Source organism: Anopheles merus, unplaced genomic scaffold, assembly GCF_017562075.2.
Source record: "Anopheles merus strain MAF unplaced genomic scaffold, AmerM5.1 LNR4000016, whole genome shotgun sequence".
Taxonomy (NCBI): Eukaryota; Metazoa; Arthropoda; class Insecta; order Diptera; family Culicidae; genus Anopheles; species Anopheles merus.
Window position 1 is genome coordinate 225,109 of NW_024427596.1, and position 21,320 is coordinate 246,428.

A 21,320-nucleotide genomic window follows, 5' to 3' on the forward strand; every position below is an offset into this window, starting at 1 on the left:
CAAATTGGCCAGCTGCATCTACATGTTCTTCAATACGTGTCTGTGAATATCCCCTTACTACTATCGACGAACACCACCCTCCGCTTGACTTTGATTTGGACAACGTAGCCCCAGTTACGATCGCTACAGCCATTGATGCTGATAAAAGGCTGAATTATGCTCGTGTTGACCTTCCAAAATTGGAGCGATTGATTTTATCTTTTGACAATTCTTTTAACTGTTCGGACTATTCAACCATTGACGATGCCACAAAAGCTTTTTGTGAGTTCATGAGATCTGCTATATGTGAATGCACTCCTGTTAAAATTCCTCGTCGTGGGCCACCATGGGCTGATCGCACACTAAATGCATTAAAAAAAGAAAAAAGAAAAGCCTATTCTGATCAACGAGCAGAACGAAACAGCACGTCACGTCTTTACTACAACAGAGTTCATTCTCTCTATCGCCGATATAATAGATCCTGTCACCGAAGTTATTTGAAAAAAAAAAAAACTGCACGTTCCCTCTGCAAGTACCCTAGGCGCTTTTGGAGTTATATGGACAAAAAACGAAAATCTGCTGGATTACCAAGCATTATACGTTATGACGGTGACAGTGCCTGTTCCCTGCCAGAAATGTGTAAATTGTTTGCCTTGCGCTTCAAGGACAACTTCGCTTCCCAAACTACTGGTCCAGAAGATGTGGCCGATGCTCTCTCTAACACACCTGTTGGTGCACTGCTCCGTATGCTACCAGTCATCACCGTCGATACGATCACCTCTGCCATCAAACGTGTCAAATCCTCATATACTCCTGGCCCAGATGGTATACCGGCCGTTATCCTAAAGTGGTGTGCTTCTGCGCTTGCTCCCACGCTGATGAAGATTTTTAAGGAGTCCCTGAGATGTGGAACCTTTCCTGCCACTTGGAAATCTTCCTGGATGACACCCATCTACAAGAAGGGCTGTAAGAATGATGCTGTAAACTATCGTGGCATAACCTCACTCAGCGTGTGTGCAAAGGTGTTTGAAATGCTAATCTACGAGCCATTGTTGGCCTCGGCCTGCAACTATATTAGTGTGAATCAACATGGTTTTGTACCCAGGCGATCTACAACGACTAATCTACTAGAATTTGTTAGCAAATGCCATAAATCTATCGATACCGGTTTACAACTAGATGCTATTTATACGGATATCAAGGCAGCATTCGACAGTGTATCGCACTTCATCTTGCTTGCGAAACTCGACTTACTTGGTCTCTCAAACCCTATGATAATGTGGCTTAGATCGTACCTTACAGATCGTCAATATTCTGTGAAGTTAGGCCCGTACATGTCAAGTCCAGTGCATGCATCTTCTGGAGTCCCACAGGGCAGCAACCTGGGTCCTTTGCTGTTCCTTCTTTTCATCAACGACGCGACGTTGATCCTTCCGGCTGATAATCACCTACTGTACGCAGATGACGCGAAAATTTTTCGTGTTATTCGTGAACCAGAAGACCACGCCCGACTGCAAACTTCCTTGCATGAGTTCCAGTGTTGGTGCTACCGTAATGCTTTATTCCTATGCACAGATAAATGTGAAGCTTTATCACTTTCAGTCGTTCTCGCTGCCCATCATTGTATGAATATGCGCTTAATGGACAGTCCTTGGCGCGAAAACAATGTGTTAAGGATCTTGGTGTTTTGCTCGATACAAAACTATCATTTAAGGATCAACTGGATCACGTAGTAGCCACCAGCAACAGAAAGCTAGGTCTAGTTATCAATATGACTCGCGAGCTTAATGATATACCTTGCACCAAGGCGCTCTATTGCTCACTTATCCGGTCGTTGATGGAATATGCAAATATCGTTTGGTGGCCAACTGCAGCGCGTCCATTAGCTCGATTGGAATTAATCCAGCGCAAAATTTCACGATTTGCTCTTCGCTCATGGAACCAAAGGCTCGATTACCGAACTAGGTGTTTACTACTCGGGCTACCCACCCTAAGTGAGCGAATACGAAAAGCCAGGTTGTCGTTCATCACGGGACTTCTCGACGGCCGTATTGACTCTCCGTCACTACTGGCTGCCATCAATCTGTACGTTCCGGCCAGGCCGCTCCGGACTCGGGCAATGTTGGCCCTCGACGACTGTAGAACGCAATTTGGCTCCTCTGACCCGTTCCTACTGATGTGCCGTGCTTTCAACGCAGTCAGCGACGCTTTTGAGCCAAGGATTTCGCCAACTGAGCTTAATGATCGTGTTTCTGTGTTAAATTTGGTTCCATAGTGCACACTTTTATGTTCTATGTTATTGTAATCCACTGTAAAGAACTAATTGTAAAACATTGCTAAAATGGTTCCAGAGGGCATTATTGTCCATCGATAGACAAATAAACATAAACATAAACATAAACATAAATTGTTTGTCTGTTTTCTGTTCTTGAGAGAACGTCTCATAAGTTATGTTGGTTATAACTTGTGTTTCGCCCACTCTCGACAACGCATCAGCTACAACGTTGCTATCACCAGCTATGTAACGAATGTCATTGGTGAACTGTGATATAAAATCAAGTTGTCGACTCTGACGTGGTGATTTTTCTGCCTTCGATGTTAGCGCGGTTGTGAGAGGTTTATGGTCTGTGAATACTGTAAACAATCTACCTTCCAGAAAGTATCGAAAGTGTTTAATGGCTAGTGCTATTGCTAATAATCTCTTATGACGTTAGACACGTCGAACTCTGCCTCAGCCGCTGCAAACCACGCTGCAGGAGAGTCTTCCCAAAAAGAAGGAAGCTTTGTGGACACACGTGCTATCTCTGGGGTTGCATTGGTCGCAGAAGTGCTAGGTACCGAGCCATCGCTAGGTTTCGTGCCCTTCGCTGCGGCCCCCGGCATTGTGATCACAACTGGAGGTGGGTTGGCGGTTGGAGTACCAGGTACCGACCCCCCGCCAGTTTTTGTGTCCTTCACCGCAGTCCCCGGCATTGCAATCACTACGTTTCACAATTATGGCTGTTGTTCGTTTGACACTTTCGACTATGCTAACTACACTGTTCTAATTTCACCATATATAATGTGCGCGACCGACTATAATTTGTACATGAATATAATAATGTAATATTGTGTGAATGAATATAATAATGTAATATTGTGTAAATGAATACAATAATGTAATAATGTGTTAATGAATATAATAATTGAATAATGTGTAAATGAATATAATAATGTAGTATGATATAATGATTGTTGGCTAATCTAGTGTGCGTAGTGCGGCAATTTACAATGGTTTGGTGATATTCGACCACGTAATAAAAAAAATATTCATAGTAACAAAAAAAAATGATAGAAAATGGAACGCGCTCACCGATGGTTTCCTTGTGGTGGATAAACTGCAACGATAACGTCGCTGCACAGCGATGGCGGTTGCCATGAGGTGACGCCGATGAGTGGCGATGGCGTCGATGAGCTGCGATGGCGATTTCCACGGGAAGGCTTTGAGCACTGCAATGACGGTTGCCACGAGGTAGCGTCGATGAACTGCGATGGCGGTTCCCACGAGGTGGCTTCGATGCACTGCGATGACGGTTGCCACGAGGTGGCGTCGATGAATTGCGATGGCGGTTGCCACGAGATGGCGTCGATGAACTGCGATGAGAGCGATGACGCAGCAGTGGTATCGTTTCACGTGATTTCTAGTGCAGCTGCGATAATCCCGATGACACGGTACTTGCCGCAAGATGATTATCCTGCTGCGGTGCTGCAGGCACTTCGCAACTGCCGATCGGTGCCACTGAGTTAGGGTGATGACGGCAACCGGAATGTGAAACCGGCTTGCACTTTTAATGCCGAGTATGGGGTCCGCATGGATGGCACTGCCTGTGCGTATGGATGGTAGGACTCCGGTGACGCTCGGAACTGGTGCAATGCGCGGTTGGTTTGCCCGTTTGTGCACGACGCGCCAAAGTGCGTTTAGCTTTGCTGTGTCAATGCGTAGTGCGAGACGATGACGTGGTTCAGGCGAAACGTAGCTATACGTGGCTCGGTTTGGTGTGACGATGAACTCAAGCACGGTGCAGTACGGTGCTGTGCAACGACATTGCACAAATTCTCACACAGAGAGGATGCTGCGCGGTGCGGTGCGACGACGTTGGTTAAGCTCGCACACGAAGAGGAAGCTGGTCGGTGCGGTTGCACTACCTTCCTGGACAACGGCACCTTAACCTTTAAGTTGGCAACCGGATACCCGGGTATTTTTTTCAACTTCGAACTGCAATAACTTTTGATTCATTGCTTTTATTCACCTGAAATTTTCCGTAGTCTCTCAACTTTTAATTTATGGTTTTTTGATGCATAAATTGTAATTTTAAACAGCCTGTAAGTATTTATTTTGATTTTTTTAAACTTTACCACGTAAGTTGGCAACCAGCATACCCGGGTATTCCATACATTTTGTATGGAGAATGACGTTTCTCTTCTTCCTCTTTTCGTATTGTGCTTATTTTCGAGTCAAATTCAAGCGATTCCAAATTTCAATTTGAACGTTATTTTTATAATAAAATGAAAAAACTTAATAAATAAATGAAATAGAAGAGAATATCTGGTCGGCATTACTTGCTTACAGCATTAAAATATAGAAAGCATTGTTTACCTATGAAAATCGTCACTTTTTTGCATCAAAACGTGTGGAATACCCGGGTATGCCGGTTGCCAACTTACGTGTGTAAATCTGGTTGCCAACTCTACGGTTAAACAGCGCAATGTAGCGTTCACTATTGCACTATCTTCCGTTTTTTCCGTTATGCGCGGATCACGTCGGGGTCACCACTTGTTGGATCTTTGTCGTACACCAACTTTATTATTACGCACTATAATCACGCACAGATAAACGGAACGGAAGAACCTCACGAGCGTACAGTTTGGCGGTCGGAATGATAAGAGAAAGACGATCGCCCGGTGCAATCGTTTATCCCTGCTCTCCTATCGGTGCGATCGTTTATCCCTGCTCTCCTATCGGTGCGATCTTTTATCCCTGCTCTCCTATGGTTCGTGGATGTTCGGTCCCTACGTTGTCGTCCTGCTACTCCCTATTATTTCTGGTGCCATCTAGCGGACGCTAGTACAACGTCGTGATTGCACTGCCGGCGCTGACAGTGCTGAACACAAAAACGTAGCGCCTTACGGGTACGCGGTATGTGGTATGATCACCACAGGACCCCCCTCCAGTGACGGAGTCACTGTTTTTTGGATATGATTGCCGTCAAACGCGAGACGCGGACTATGGCATTAATTGATGTGGAATCGTAGTTGCTTCTTTTTGGTCAGATCCTCGAGAACAAACGCTGGTTTGAGTCTATCTATGGAGATCGATTCGTTCTTGTTATTTCGTTTGACTATGAAAAATTTTCTGCATCTACGTATTACTTCGTAGGGTCCTTCGTAAGGTGGTTGTAAACCAGTTTTGACTTTGTCAACTCTAACGAAGACATTCTTGCACGTCTCCAGGCTTTTGGGCATGAACTGTGAGTAGCTTTGTTTTATGTTAGGGGGAATAGGTTCCACGGATCTGAATGCATTTTTCAAATTTAGGATGAAATCGGGGAGATCTGTCGGGTTATTATCGGAGGGTGTAAAAACTTCGGACGGAAGCCTTAGACTTTGTCCGTACACCATTTCCGCTGGGGAACCCTTGATGTCGTTTTTAAAGGAAACTCTTATGCCAAGCAACATTAGAGGCAAATATCGAGTCCAATGTAAGGTATCATCGTGCGCTATTATAGCTCCCTTCAGTTGCCGATGAAATCGTTCGACCATGCCATTGGCTTGCGGGTGATAGGCTGTAGTTTTTATGTGATGAGTGCCGAGCAATTTTGTCAATTCCTCGAACAGTCTAGATTGAAATTGACGACCTCTATCAGTTGTTACAACTAACGGGCATCCAAAACGCGATATATATTGCTCTACAAATGTTTTTGCAATAGTTGGTGCTGTGATGTCTGTCATGGGGAAACATTCCGGCCATCGTGTGAAGCGATCGACGATGGTCAGAAGATACATCTTGTCCTCTGAAGGAGGCAACGGACCCACGATATCCATGTGGATGTGGTCAAATCTTCCTTTTGGTACCTGGAACGTTTCCAGTGGCGAACGAGTGTGTCGCACCACCTTTGCTTTCTGACATCCTATACAGGCTCTCGTCCAATTTGCTGCATCTTTATTAATCGAAGGCCAAAAATATCGTTCCACCAGCATTTTCCGTGAAGCACGGATTCCTGGGTGCGAAAAGCTATGAGTATTATCGAAAATGATTTTTCTCAGAGACAATGGTACGTACAACCTGTTCTTTCCCGCAGAGGTTTCAAAAACTAGGCTGGTTTTGTCTAGCACTAGTTGACTAAGTTTGTATTTTGTGTTTTTCATGTTTTCTAATAGATGTTGTAACCTTTTTTGACACTCTTTGACAGTTGTCCACATAGCGTGTCTACTGCTATCGCTCCGCATTTGCCCGCTATTTTATTGTTGTAATCTGGTTTTGCTCTAGTCAACACTAGTTTTGTTGTGTCCATTAGTGAAGTCTCGTGACCCTGCCATCGTGTTCCTGACGACATCCACCGTGTTCGCGATATATTTGGCTTCTATTTGTGGCTCCTTCGACGTTCATCTACAGCGGCATCTAAAATGGATGATGTGTGTTATGCATGTTCTGAAGCACTGGGCCCGGTTGAAGGGTCAATTACGTGCCTATATTGTGAGGGTACATACCATCTGGCGTGCACCAAGGTTCCTATATCGGTCATCGACGAAGTGAAACGGATGGCTTCCCTGCACTGGAGTTGCATTGGGTGTACTAACGCCATCGGGAATCCGCGTAGCAAGGCGATCAAGGGCATGGGTATGCAGGTTGGATTTCAGGCAGCCCTCACAGCTGCTGTTGATGCCATGAAGGCTAGCTTGGTCCCACCGGTAATACAGGAGATTCGGGAGGGCTTTGCCGGAATCGCCACGGCCCATTCGGCATCCTTGCAACATAGCAATCAATTGCTTCCAGATGCACTACCAAACGGAAAAAGACGAAGATTATTTCGTGATGCAGTTGCATCCTCAGATGCCGTGTTTGTTGACAGTGCAGCAATCTCAAATGTCACAAATACCAACAACACTCACCGGATCGATCGTCCTTCACTACCACCAATAATAACAGGTACTAATACAACCTCCACTTCAATACCAACTGTTTCACAGACACCAAGAACCGATTATTTGTGGCTGCATCTTTCAAGGTTGGCTGCGTCCGTCACCATAGAGCAAGTTGTCTCGTTGGTGTGTTTGCAGTTGGACACTGCAGACGTAATTGCTTTTAGTCTGCTAAAAGCAGGAACGGTTCCTAGCCCATTGAGTGCTGTATCGTTCAAGGTCAGAATCCCTGCTGCCCTTCGTAGTAAGGCACTTAACGCAGCAGACACCGGGACCACTACAACATCGCACTCAACACTCACCGGCACCATAGCAGCCTTGTACCCAACACAATAATCCCCACAATAATCCATACTCACCTGTACATATCCATGAACCCACACCACCACAAACCGAACAATCACCAACCGATATGAACTGCACTCTCCCTTCACCCACTCTTCCGTACATGTCACGTTCAAAAACACTTCAAACTACACTGGTTCAGTTTTTTCCGAAGTAACCGCACTACAGCAGCGCAGCCATATTTTGCGCATACGGCTCGAGCAAATCCTTCGACAACAAACACAATACACTCACCTTCTTCGATAAGCTCGCTAAAATGCAACACCCCAGCCTACTAACACTATGCAACAAGCACCCACTGATCGAGCGGCTTGTATCACTGTGTACTATCAGAATGTGCGTGGCCTGCGTTCTAAAGCCGATGAGTTCCGTTTGTCGGTTCTTGAGACGGAATACGATGTATTGGTACTCACTGAAACTTGGCTCGATCCCTGTATTCCCACCGCTCTCCTGCTAGGAGATGAGTATCGTGTTTACCGATGCGACCGGGATGCCACTAACAGCTCTCACTCTCGTGGGGTGGTGTTTTAATTGCATGCAACGTTTCTCTTCTCTCTCATGTGCTTCCTATGTTGCCGCAACTGTTAGAACTCACTTGCGTATGTATTCAGTTATGCGACCACCGTTTTTTTATTGCCGCTGCCTACCTGCCTCCTAACCATAGCATGAATGAGGAGAAAATAAGTGCATTGATCGACTTCGTTGCTAATATCTGCACTACTCTTGGTCCGAGAGACAGATTCATGCTTATTGGTGATTTCAACCAGTCTACGCTATCCTGGACATCGGCGTCAGAGGAAAATGGAGCTGCTTTTGATTTCTATGAGCCTCATGCACGCTCTGCGCGCAGTGTCCAGTTCGTTGATGGTTTGCATCAGAGTGGACTATACCAGCTTAACTTCAATACTAACTCATCGGGGCGAATACTTGACCTAATTTACGCAAATTGGCCAGCTGCATCTACATGTTCTTCAATACGTGTCTGTGAATATCCCCTTACTACTATCGACGAACACCACCCTCCGCTTGACTTTGATTTGGACAACGTAGCCCCAGTTACGATCGCTACAGCCATTGATGCTGATAAAAGGCTGAATTATGCTCGTTTTGACCTTCCAAAATTGGAGCGATTGATTTTATCTTTTGACAATTCTTTTAACTGTTCGGACTATTCAACCATTGACGATGCCACAAAAGCTTTTTGTGAGTTCATGAGATCTGCTATATGTGAATGCACTCCTGTTAAAATTCCTCGTCGTGGGCCACCATGGGCTGATCGCACACTAAATGCATTAAAAAAGAAAAAAGAAAAGCCTATTCTGATCAACGAGCAGAACGAAACAGCACGTCACGTCTTTACTACAACAGAGTTCATTCTCTCTATCGCCGATATAATAGATCCTGTCACCGAAGTTATTTGAAAAAAAAAAAAAACTGCACGTTCCCTCTGCAAGTACCCTAGGCGCTTTTGGAGTTATATGGACAAAAAACGAAAATCTGCTGGACTACCAAGCATTATACGTTATGACGGTGACAGTGCCTGTTCCCTGCCAGAAATGTGTAAATTGTTTGCCTTGCGCTTCAAGGACAACTTCGCTTCCCAAACTACTGGTCCAGAAGATGTGGCCGATGCTCTCTCTAACACACCTGTTGGTGCACTGCTCCGTATGCTACCAGTCATCACCGTCGATACGATCACCTCTGCCATCAAACGTGTCAAATCCTCATATACTCCTGGCCCAGATGGTATACCGGCCGTTATCCTAAAGTGGTGTGCTTCTGCGCTTGCTCCCACGCTGATGAAGATTTTTAAGGAGTCCCTGAGATGTGGAACCTTTCCTGCCACTTGGAAATCTTCCTGGATGACACCCATCTACAAGAAGGGCTGTAAGAATGATGCTGTAAACTATCGTGGCATAACCTCACTCAGCGTGTGTGCAAAGGTGTTTGAAATGCTAATCTACGAGCCATTGTTGGCCTCGGCCTGCAACTATATTAGTGTGAATCAACATGGTTTTGTACCCAGGCGATCTACAACGACTAATCTACTAGAATTTGTTAGCAAATGCCATAAATCTATCGATACCGGTTACAACTAGATGCTATTTATACGGATATCAAGGCAGCATTCGACAGTGTATCGCACTTCATCTTGCTTGCGAAACTCGACTTACTTGGTCTCCCAAACCCTATGATAATGTGGCTTAGATCGTACCTTACAGATCGTCAATATTCTGTGAAGTTAGGCCCGTACATGTCAAGTCCAGTGCATGCATCTTCTGGAGTCCCACAGGGCAGCAACCTGGGTCCTTTGCTGTTCCTTCTTTTCATCAACGACGCGACGTTGATCCTTCCGGCTGATAATCACCTACTGTACGCAGATGACGCGAAAATTTTTCGTGTTATTCGTGAACCAGAAGACCACGCCCGACTGTAAACTTCCTTGCATGAGTTCCAGTGTTGGTGCTACCGTAATGCTTTATTCCTATGCACAGATCTTTGCTATCTAGGATCTTTGCTCGATACAAAACTATCATTTAAGGATCAACTGGATCACGTAGTAGCCACCAGCAACAGAATGCTAGGTCTAGTTATCAATATGACTCGCGAGCTTAATGATATACCTTGCACCAAGGCGCTCTATTGCTCACTTATCCGGTCGTTGATGGAATATGCAAATATCGTTTGGTGGCCAACTGCAGCGCGTCCATTAGCTCGATTGGAATCAATCCAGCGCAAAATTTCACGATTTGCTCTTCGCTCATGGAACCAAAGGCTCGATTACCGAACTAGGTGTTTACTACTCGGGCTACCCACCCTAAGTGAGCGAATACGAAAAGCCAGGTTGTCGTTCATCACGGGACTTCTCGACGGCCGTATTGACTCTCCGTCACTACTGGCTGCCATCAATCTGTACGTTCCGGCCAGGCCGCTCCGGACTCGGGCAATGTTGGCCCTCGACGACTGTAGAACGCAATTTGGCTCCTCTGACCCGTTCCTACTGATGTGCCGTGCTTTCAACGCAGTCAGCGACGCTTTTGAGCCAAGGATTTCGCCAACTGAGCTTAATGATCGTGTTTCTGTGTTAAATTTGGTTCCATAGTGCACACTTTTATGTTCTATGTTATTGTAATCCACTGTAAAGAACTAATTGTAAAACATTGCTAAAATGGTTCCAGAGGGCATTATTGTCCATCGATAGACAAATAAACATAAACATAAACATAAACATAAACATAAATTGTTTGTCTGTTTTCTGTTCTTGAGAGAACGTCTCATAAGTTATGTTGGTTATAACTTGTGTTTCGCCCACTCTCGACAACGCATCAGCTACAACGTTGCTATCACCAGCTATGTAACGAATGTCATTGGTGAACTGTGATATAAAATCAAGTTGTCGACTCTGACGTGGTGATTTTTCTGCCTTCGATGTTAGCGCGGTTGTGAGAGGTTTATGGTCTGTGAATACTGTAAACAATCTACCTTCCAGAAAGTATCGAAAGTGTTTAATGGCTAGTGCTATTGCTAATAATCTCTTATGACGTTAGACACGTCGAACTCTGCCTCAGCCGCTGCAAACCACGCTGCAGGAGAGTCTTCCCAAAAAGAAGGAAGCTTTGTGGACACACGTGCTATCTCTGGGGTTGCATTGGTCGCAGAAGTGCTAGGTACCGAGCCATCGCTAGGTTTCGTGCCCTTCGCTGCGGCCCCCGGCATTGTGATCACAACTGGAGGTGGGTTGGCGGTTGGAGTACCAGGTACCGACCCCCCGCCAGTTTTTGTGTCCTTCACCGCAGTCCCCGGCATTGCAATCACTACGTTTCACAATTATGGCTGTTGTTCGTTTGACACTTTCGACTATGCTAACTACACTGTTCTAATTTCACCATATATAATGTGCGCGACCGACTATAATTTGTACATGAATATAATTATGTAATATTGTGTGAATGAATATTGTTACGGCAAGCGTAAAGGCCGGGCTACATTGATCGTACTCGCAAGCGTAATTTTGATTTTCATTAGCGCATCTGGCGGGGGCTGATGGAAGCTTTTTTTGGTCCTCGAGAGAATGGTCATGCCGGATCTCAAAATTAAGTAGTTTTTTCATCGTTGTTTGCTGCGAAAATGGCTGAAATACTTGCACATTATGTTTATCTATCAGATACAAACATTTTCCAGTCTAGTTAAAGCAAAAAACATAGAAAAATAACATATTTTCTGGAGCGGCTCCAAATTGCTTGGCAAAATGCTTCGGTCAGCCGCCGCCAGATGCGCTAGTGAAAATCGAAATTACACCAAAGAGTACGATCAATGTAGCCCGGCCTTAATGGTAACGCGTCATCCTTAGTACGCCTAGCGTAAGGTAGAGGGCGCTTTCCAGTAAATTGACTACGTGTAAAAAGAACTTAATCATAATTCTTTTACGCAGTGCAAACTGCTGTAGATCGGTATCGTGCAGCTCGAATTCCCGCAAGTGCAGCTCGAATTCCCGCAAGTGCAGCTCGAATTCCCGAATTCTGCAGTATATACCCGCTGCACAAAGCGACGGAAGGCGTTATGGCGTTCTGAGAATTTTATCATGCCTTCCTTTTCTCTCCAACGGCAAATTTGTCAAGCAGCTCGTCGAGCTACCCGTCCCTGGCTCCGCCTCGTACCCCTCGCCTGAACGCGCTGCCGTAGGTTTGGATGTGTTGGTGCATCAGACGGCCAATCGCTGTCAGCCGTCGTCCGTGCTTTTCCCTCCATAGCGCCATCTCTTTCTCGCGTTTGGTCAATGCTCGCGAGCTGTTGTGGCGCCTAAAAATGCCGTTAACAAACATTGCGGCGATGAAGTTGCATTTTCACAAATCAAACCAAAAAATCGCAATGAGTTCAAACACTGAAATATAAAAATGACTAAGGAATCGCTAGTCTACGCAGGAGGGTTTGCTGTGCAACGCGCAGAATCCTAATCCGCATTAACACGTTCAGTCCGGCGCTGATTTTAATGAGCTTACCGTTCCGCCGGCATCTAGAACGCAAGCTGATTGTGAAACCAGTATACTGGAAAGTTCACTGGCACCTCCCTGGGGCCTGCCATCGAACTGAACGTGCAAAGCATAAAGCGTAATTTTGTTACACTAAGCTTTTGCTTTCGTATGGTGTAGATTACACAGATATGCTGAGCCGTCTGCGCATGGGTGAGAGTGTGCGTGTGTATGCAAAACTGTCGCCGAATGTATGCTCTTCCGGAATGTTATGATCCATAGGTCAAAGAAAGAAAGGTGTTCATGAAAGGCGGAAAAACGAATTGAGGCCCCTGTAAATGGTAACTGATGACCGGGAGGAGGGGGTACTGGCACACAGCTGTTGGGAGATAAATTGAACATTATACTTAAATTGCAGGCGGATGGAGGGGGGATGGATGGATTGAACATTATACTTCTCTAGCCACGGGGAACCAACGACCATCTTTCCGGGGGCCCTTGTCGCTAATACTCTGTCCACTTGTAGACATACGACATACTACAGACTAGAAATCTTCGGCGACCGCCTAGTCCGCCTACCGTTAGATCCACCGCTGGTTCATGACGGTGTTTTTTTCTATCGTGGAGGTGCATCTTTCCCCCTGCCTGCAGCGTATGCATCGAGCAGGAGACAGTGTGGCAGTATGCAAGTTGCCCGCTGGATAGGAGCGGTCCCGCGGCAACGCCATCATTCCGCACATCTTAACAGCATGCCCGTCATGGGTTCTAACCGCGTATGAACCGTCCGCCGTAGCAAAGGCTTACTATCCGGCTACGTGGTATTCAAGTCCTGAAATGGCCGGCATGATCGCATAGGCTATTACCCCAACAATAATAATAATAATAATAAGAAGAACTTAGCATAGCAGTTCACACCTGGGGAAGAGTTTGTCTTGACTTTGTTGCTGCCGGGCTACCGCTGTGACGCGACAAATTCACGGAATGCACTCGACCAAAACATGAACCTACCGATCCGAACTCATTCCAAGGCATTGCTGGTCAATCGGCGTCACGATACCGACAAGCCAACAAGACGCCCGATTCTGGACGGACTGGTGCAGCACCATATGCGCACCGTAATAAACAAATCCAGAATCCTCTTTTGTATGAATTCAATTCAAGTTTTGTTTCCAGTTGCGTCCGCTAGCTGAATTAGAAATAAATGTGCAATATATCACACGCACGTTTGCTTAGATCGTGTGTCTTTTTAATACCCCCAACAGCAGAGCCGATCGCAAAGATGCCAATGCCAATGGTTGTGTTGTCTCTCAGGTAGCGAGATCGAAAATGCATGGACTTTGTAGCCGCAGCGGATGAAAATGTACACATCAGAATCAAATAGTTTTGAGGTTTCCAAACGCACGCACACAAACACCCAAACACGCGCGCGCAAACTCACACACAAACACGCGCGCGCAAACTCACACACAAATACGCGCGCGCAAACTCGCACACACATAACACACACACACATACGCGCACGCGCACATGCATGAACGCGCGTACGCCAGCACGCACGCACGCACACACACACGCACGTACGCGCGCCCGCGAGCATGAAAGCGCGCACGCCAGCACGCACCCACGAAAGCGCGCTCGCGAGCACGCACCCCCGAAGTCGCGCAAGCACGCACTCCCCCCCCCCCACTAGACCACCCCCCCCTCCACGCATGATCGATTACGGCTACCTTCTCGGTAGAACGGCTGGTTCAGGTTTCTTGTAGCGCATCCTCATCCCTAGCGCCGGGCGGGGTGGGGGATCGCGACATGATAGAGTGAACGGTCACTTTCCCCGCGCTGTGTGTGTGTTTGTAACGAGACCCAAAAACTCGAGACAGATTTCGGCACATTAAAAAAAAAATTTATAGCCACTATACATTGTGCTACATGATGCATAGAAGGTCGTTGAAGCATCAAACATGTTCAAATTAAAAAATATTAGATTAGTGTTAGACGTTCTCCTACGCTTGTTTTAAATAGGCTTCTTCACCCTCAATTGGCAGGGGCATCGAATGGTCTCATCAGCAGCGGCGCGAAATAAAATAAACCATCAATACACCGATAACACTTTGAATCCCAATCCAGCTTCTCCCACAGCGCCTCAAGGTCACACACTGGTTAATAAATGCTAACACCCACCAATAACAATACATAACCGCAATGCACATATGAGTATCAACGCATACACCGCAACAGCCAATCAGCTGGTGGCGGAAGGTACGGGCAGAAGCGCAAGTAAGGTAGGGCAGGGTGAGGGAGGGAGAGGAGAGGAAGAAGCGGACAAAAAAATGGGCGCCATTATTTTTTTTAAATTTTTTGACCGTTTTTTTTTGCTCCGCCGCCGCCCGAACTTGGCCCGAACTGCCCGAACTGCGCGACCCAGCGCAGGAATCGCTGAAGTCCAGCGCGGGAGACCAGCCAAAATCTGCGGTGGCCAGCGCAGATTTTGGTACATTTTCTGCGCTGGAAACTGCTCGAAGTTGCGCAGCGGGTAAGCGAGTGTTTTTCCTAAATAAATTTAGTCAAGTTCCAGAGTTCAAAGCAACAACATCGTGTCTTCATCATTTTCAAAACTTCCTCTTCATCATTAACATTTGGTCCTTCGAGCCGGATTAGTGTGCAAGTGATCCACAGTTCGCGTTTAGGGAAGTTTGTGAAAAGTAAAGTTTGTGTTAGAAAGTGAAACTATGCCCGCTGACCATTCTCCCGTCAAAGAAGTGGTTCCAGCGGCCAACGATATGGAGGAAAGCCAAAGTTCCACCGTCAGAGAATTTGGCTCCGTTCCAGACGTCACCAAATTGAACCGTCAACGCACTCACCTGTAGTGGCAGCTTGACCGTTTAGAACAGATGTTCGTCAAACACAGCACCGACGTTCACTCGCTGAAAACCATATCAGACCGAGTGAAGGTGCTTGCTTTGGACTACAAACAATGGTACGACTCGATCTTGGACGTTGTGAGCGACGACCAGGCTCAGGAGGCAATCGAGCGATATGGCGTGTTCGACGACAGGGTATTCGAGTTAAGCAAAAACATCGATTACCAGTTAGCATCGCAGATCCCATTGCCTACAACACCAATCCCAGTTTTCGGCAGTGAACAGAAACCCACGACAGTCCCGGTGCGTGCAAGACTTCCCGAAATCGTGCTACCACATTTCGACGGAAATATTCGCGGCTGGCCTGCCTTCCGTGACACGTTTCAATCACTGATTCATTCTTCAGAGCAGCTGACCGAATGTGACAAACTACATTACCTTGCTGCGTCGCTGACGAAGGACGCACGCGCGGTGATCGACGCGTTGGAAATAACATCCAAAAACTACGACGTAGCCTGGAAGCTGTTGTCTGAGCGCTACGAGAACAAGTACCTCATCGTCAAAACCACCGTTGAGGCGTTATTCAGCATATCACCGCTGAGGAGAGAATGTGCAGATTCTCTAAGCCGACTTGTCGACGATTTCGAGCGTAACCTACGAATGCTCGAAAAGGAAGGCGAGAAACCAGATGCATGGAGCACGCTGCTGGTGTTCAGGCTAAGCTCGCTGCTGGATCCAACAACCCTGCGTCATTGGGAGCTTCACCGGAAGTCCACGACCATCCCAACGTACAAAGACTTAGTGCAATTCGTCCGCAACCATTGCCATGTACTGAAGTCTTTCTCCAAGCCAGCCAACGGAGCCAGAACCGGAGACACCATGCGCAGCAATCCTCGAGTGCAAACCATCCATGCTGCGACCAGTGCTGTGAATAGTGTTGCGTACAACGAAAAGTGCAAATTGTGCGGTGTTTCAAAACATTCAGTGTTCCGGTGTGAATTGATCAACAATATGAGTGTTGCAGATAGAAAGCAACTAGTGCAGTCGAAAGGATTGTGCTTCAACTGCTTTTCTCCAGCTCATCGTTTACGACAGTGTACATCAAGCGGATGCAAGATCTGCCAACAACGGCATCATACGTTGCTGCATGAAGCAGCACCAGCAACTGAGGCGTCGGATGCTCCAGCCACGAGTTCGATCTGTCCTCCTCAGTCCCTTACCCACTGTTCCATCCAGATCGAAAACAGTGTTGTGTTGCTGCAAACCGTGCTGGTCCAGGTAGAGGACAAACACGGACGATGTCATCTAGCACGTGCCTTGCTGGATTCCGGAGCACAACTCAACATCATCACCGAGCGCCTTACTCAACGGCTGGGTGTGGCGAAACGGCGAGAGAATCATCGCATCGGAGGAATTGGAGAAGTTTCCGTGACGTCACAACATTCGGCTGTGTTAAGGATCCATTCTTTAGACGGTGAATACAAAGCGTCCGGAAAGTTCCACGTACTCAGCAAGCTCACTCGTGAGCTCCCATCAACCCGTATCAACACAAGCAGCTGGCAGATACCTCGTCAAGTTCAGCTGGCCGATCCTTCGTTTCACAGTCCTGGCCCGATCGACCTCATCATCGGTGCAGAGCTGTACTACGACGTCGTTAAGGAAGGACTCATTAAGCTATCCCACGAAAGAGTGACACTCCAAAACACTGCTTTTGGTTGGGTGTTAGCAGGTAGAGTCAATGTTCATGCACCATCTTCATCCATCGTGGGACACGTCTGCAGTACGAGCATCGAAGAGCAGCTGAGTAAATTCTGGGAGTTGGAGTCATGCCGAGCTACTAGCACATTATCCGTCGAGGAGAGCAACTGTGAGAAACAGTTCGCAGCCACCACCACCAGAGACACCGACGGTCGATTCATCGTGCAGCTACCGAAACGAGAGGACAAGCTGGCTCGTCTTGGGGATTCGAAAGGGATAGCCACACGCCGGTTCCTTGCCTTGGAACGTCGGCTATCCTCGAATGCCTCATTGAAGACAGCTTACACACAATTCATCGAGGAGTACGCAGAACTTCAGCACATGACAGAAGTAGCCGAGAGCGATGCTACAATTTCATCACCATCATACTATCTCCCACATCACTGCATCGTGCGACCAGATAGTACCACCACTAAACTCCGGGTAGTGTTCGACGCTTCGTGTGCATCAGACACCGGAACATCTTTAAACGATGCACTGATGATCGGACCCACAATCCAAGACGACCTGATGTCCATTCTATTGCGGTTTAGAATGTCGAAATTTGCCCTGGTAGCAGACATCGAGAAGATGTACCGGCAAATCAACATAGCTGCCATCGATCGTCCGCTGCAACGAATCCTGTGGCGAAATTCTCCAACCGAGCCGATACGAACGTTCCAGCTCAACACCGTCACCTACGGCACATCATGTGCTCCGTATTTGGCCACCAAAACCCTGCAAGTGCTATCTCAGGTCGGAGCTAGCACCCACCCCGAAGCAGCAACCATCCTCGGACGAGACTTCTACATGGACGACATGCTGACTGGCGTAAATAACATTCCCGAGGGTCAACGAGTATGTCAGCAACTCATCGATCTCCTGGCTTCTGGTGGATTCTGCTTGCGGAAATGGGCCACCAACAACAGGCAGATCTTCGAACATCTGCCCCAGCATCTGCAAGATGAAAGGACGATTCTCAACTTGGATGCGAAGTCACCGATCATCAAGACACTCGGACTGAAGTGGAACGTTTCCACCGACGCCTTTGTGTTCAACATCCCACGCTGGAACGCAGACAACATCATCACCAAACGAAACGCGCTTTCGGATGTCGCGAAACTGTTCGACCCAATCGGACTGGTTGGACCAGTTATCATCCAAGCCAAGCTGTTCCTTCAAGAGCTGTGGAAATGTCAGATCACCTGGGACGAACCGTTAACACTAGCACTACAAAACCGATGGCTTCTGTTTCGCGAGACGTTGGCCATGCTGCAAACGATTCACATTCCACGCTGGCTCTTAACCGATCAACGAGCAACGAATCTACAATTGCATTGCTTTTGTGATGCATCCGAGAAGGCGTACGGAGCGGCGATTTACTTGCGTTCGATCAACACCGATGGACGTGTGACAACCAACCTCATCACTGCAAAATCCAAAGTGGCACCACTAGCAGACTCCCGTAAGCAAAAGCGTGTTTGCTTACCCCGACTGGAGCTTTCTGCAGCACTGCTACTGGCACACTCGTACGAGAAGGTGTCAGACGCCTTGAAGCTTCAGGTCGAGACCATCTTTTGGTCTGACTCAACCCTCGTCCTGCATTGGTTGTCTGCAACTCCGTCACGCTGGAAAACCTTCATCGCTAACCGGGTGTCCGAGATCCAACACATCACTCACGGCAAGGAGTGGAGACACGTATCCGGAACGGACAATCCTGCGGACATCATCTCTCGAGGAATGGATGCGGATCAGCTGGAAAATTCAACCCTTTGGTGGCACGGACCAGACTGGCTGGCGCAACCATCAGAGGAATGGCCGAACACTCATCAACCTCGACAGGAAGAATTCACCACGGACGAATTGGAGGAGCGACCAATCTGCATGGCTACCCAATCCGTGGCTCCGAACGAACTTTTTAGCCTCCGTTCAACGTTCACCGGACTGCAACGTCTGGTTGCGTGGCTAAGAAGATTCCGACACAACACGAATCCTGCTAATCATCAACAACGCAGACTGGATCATCATCTCAGCTTGGAGGAACTAGCCGAATCTACACTGTGTCTAGTTCGCCTCGCTCAAGCTGAATCATTCCCAGAAGACATCAAACATCTATCGAAAGGCGATTCGGTCGGCAACCACTCACCTTTAAAACTACTAGCACCGTTTCTACAAGATGGCCTGCTACGAGTGGGTGGAAGATTGCGACATGCACCAATCCCGTTCGACCGAAAGCATCCGTACATCTTACCCGCCAACCATCCGCTGACGAATCAGATTGCAACCCTGTATCATCGGACCTATCAACATGCGAATCCACAACTACTGATAGCGAGCATGCGAGAACGATTTTGGCCACTGCGAGCAAAAAACCTGGCCAGAAGAATCGTCCACTCCTGCTACAAATGCTATCGTTGCCGCCCCACACCTGCGCAGCAACTCATGGGCGACCTTCCAACAGAGAGAGTTACACCAACGTCAACTTTCTTACACACCGGAGTCGACTTGTGTGGACCGATACACTATCGACATACATCTCGGAAGGCGCAACTCATCAAGGGCTACGTAGCGATATTCGTCTGTATGGCAGTGAAGGCTGTACACATCGAATTGGTAGCGGACCTGTCTACCAACGCTTTCCTTGCGGCACTTCGACGATTCATCGGACGTCGCGGGAAACCGGCTCTCATCGAATGCGACAACGCTAGGAATTTCTTGGGCGCCTCCCGAGAAATTGCCTCCTTGTCCAAGCAATTCAACCACCAGTGGCAAACATCAGTGATTAAGTCCTGCATCGACGATGGCATCCAGTTCAAGTTCATCCCACCTCGCTCACCCAACTTAGGAGGTCTTTGGGAGGCGGCAGTCAAGTCTTTCAAAACACACTTCAAGCCAACCGTTGGGAACGCCATCCTCACGAGCGATGAACTCAACACGCTACTGATCCAGATTGAAGGATGCCTCAACTCTAGACCACTTACACCATTCTCCAATGACCCATCTGATCTGGAAGTGCTGACCCCAGGTCACTTCCTCATTCATCACCCCATCGTATCCCTGGCCGAACCATCGCTGGAAAAGCTGCCGTTCAACCGTCTCGATCGCTGGCAAAAGGTGCAAGAGTTTGTCCGTCGACTATGGAACCGCTGGTCAACAGACTACTTGTCCGGACTACAGCAGAGAACCAAGTGGACCAAGCAGAAGGACAACGTGAAGCTGGATACCATGGTGCTGCTGAAGGAGGACGGTCTACCTCCATCGAAATGGTGTCTTGGCCGCGTCACGCAGATCATCAAGGGAGCTGACGACAACATCCGAGTGGTCATCGTCAAGACGAAAGATGGAGACTTCAAGCGTTCCATCTCTAAAATCTGCGTTCTTCCCACCGACGAGCCATCAAGTTCATCCTAGTTGAATTAGATAATTCAACGCGGGGGAGTATGTTACGGCAAGCGTAATGGTAACGCGTCATCCTTAGTACGCCTAGCGTAAGGTAGAGGGCGCTTTCCAGTAAATTGACTACGTGTAAAAAGAACTTAATCATAATTCTTTTACGCAGTGCAAACTGCTGTAGATCGGTATCGTGCAGCTCGAATTCCCGCAAGTGCAGCTCGAATTCCCGCAAGTGCAGCTCGAGTTCCCGAATTCTGCAGTATATAAGCGAGTGTTTTTCCCAAATAAATTTAGTCAAGTTCCAGAGTTCAAAGCAACAACATCGTGTCTTCATCATTTTCAAAACTTCCTCTTCATCATTAACAAATATAATAATGTAATATTGTGTAAATAAATACAATAATGTAATAATGTGTTAATGAATATAATAATTGAATAATGTGTAAATGAATATAATAATGTAGTATGATATAATGATTGTTGGCTAATCTAGTGTGCGTAGTGCGGCAATTTACAATGGTTTGGTGATATTCGACCACGTAATAAAAAAAATATTCATAGTAACAAAAAAAAATGATAGAAAATGGAACGCGCTCACCGATGGTTTCCTTGTGGTGGATAAACTGCAACGATAACGTCGCTGCACAGCGATGGCGGTTGCCACGAGGTGACGCCGATGAGTTGCGATGGCGTCGATGAGCTGCGATGGCGATTTCCACGGGAAGGCTTTGAGCACTGCAATGACGGTTGCCACGAGGTAGCGTCGATGAACTGCGATGGCGGTTCCCACGAGGTGGCTTCGATGCACTGCGATGACGGTTGCCACGAGGTGGCGTCGATGAATTGCGATGGCGGTTGC

The 21,320-nt window shown here is 47.3% G+C and overlaps 1 protein-coding gene across 1 annotated transcript; it reads left to right on the forward strand.

Annotated features, from left to right (window-relative positions):
- The first annotated feature begins 15,361 nt into the window (after positions 1-15,361).
- On the forward strand, positions 15,362-20,479 carry LOC121601000. The gene has a single exon (XM_041929784.1). The coding sequence runs from the start codon at positions 15,362-15,364 to the stop codon at positions 20,477-20,479; it is 5,118 nt and encodes a 1,705-aa protein (XP_041785718.1).
- Positions 20,480-21,320: the final 841 nt, after the last annotated feature.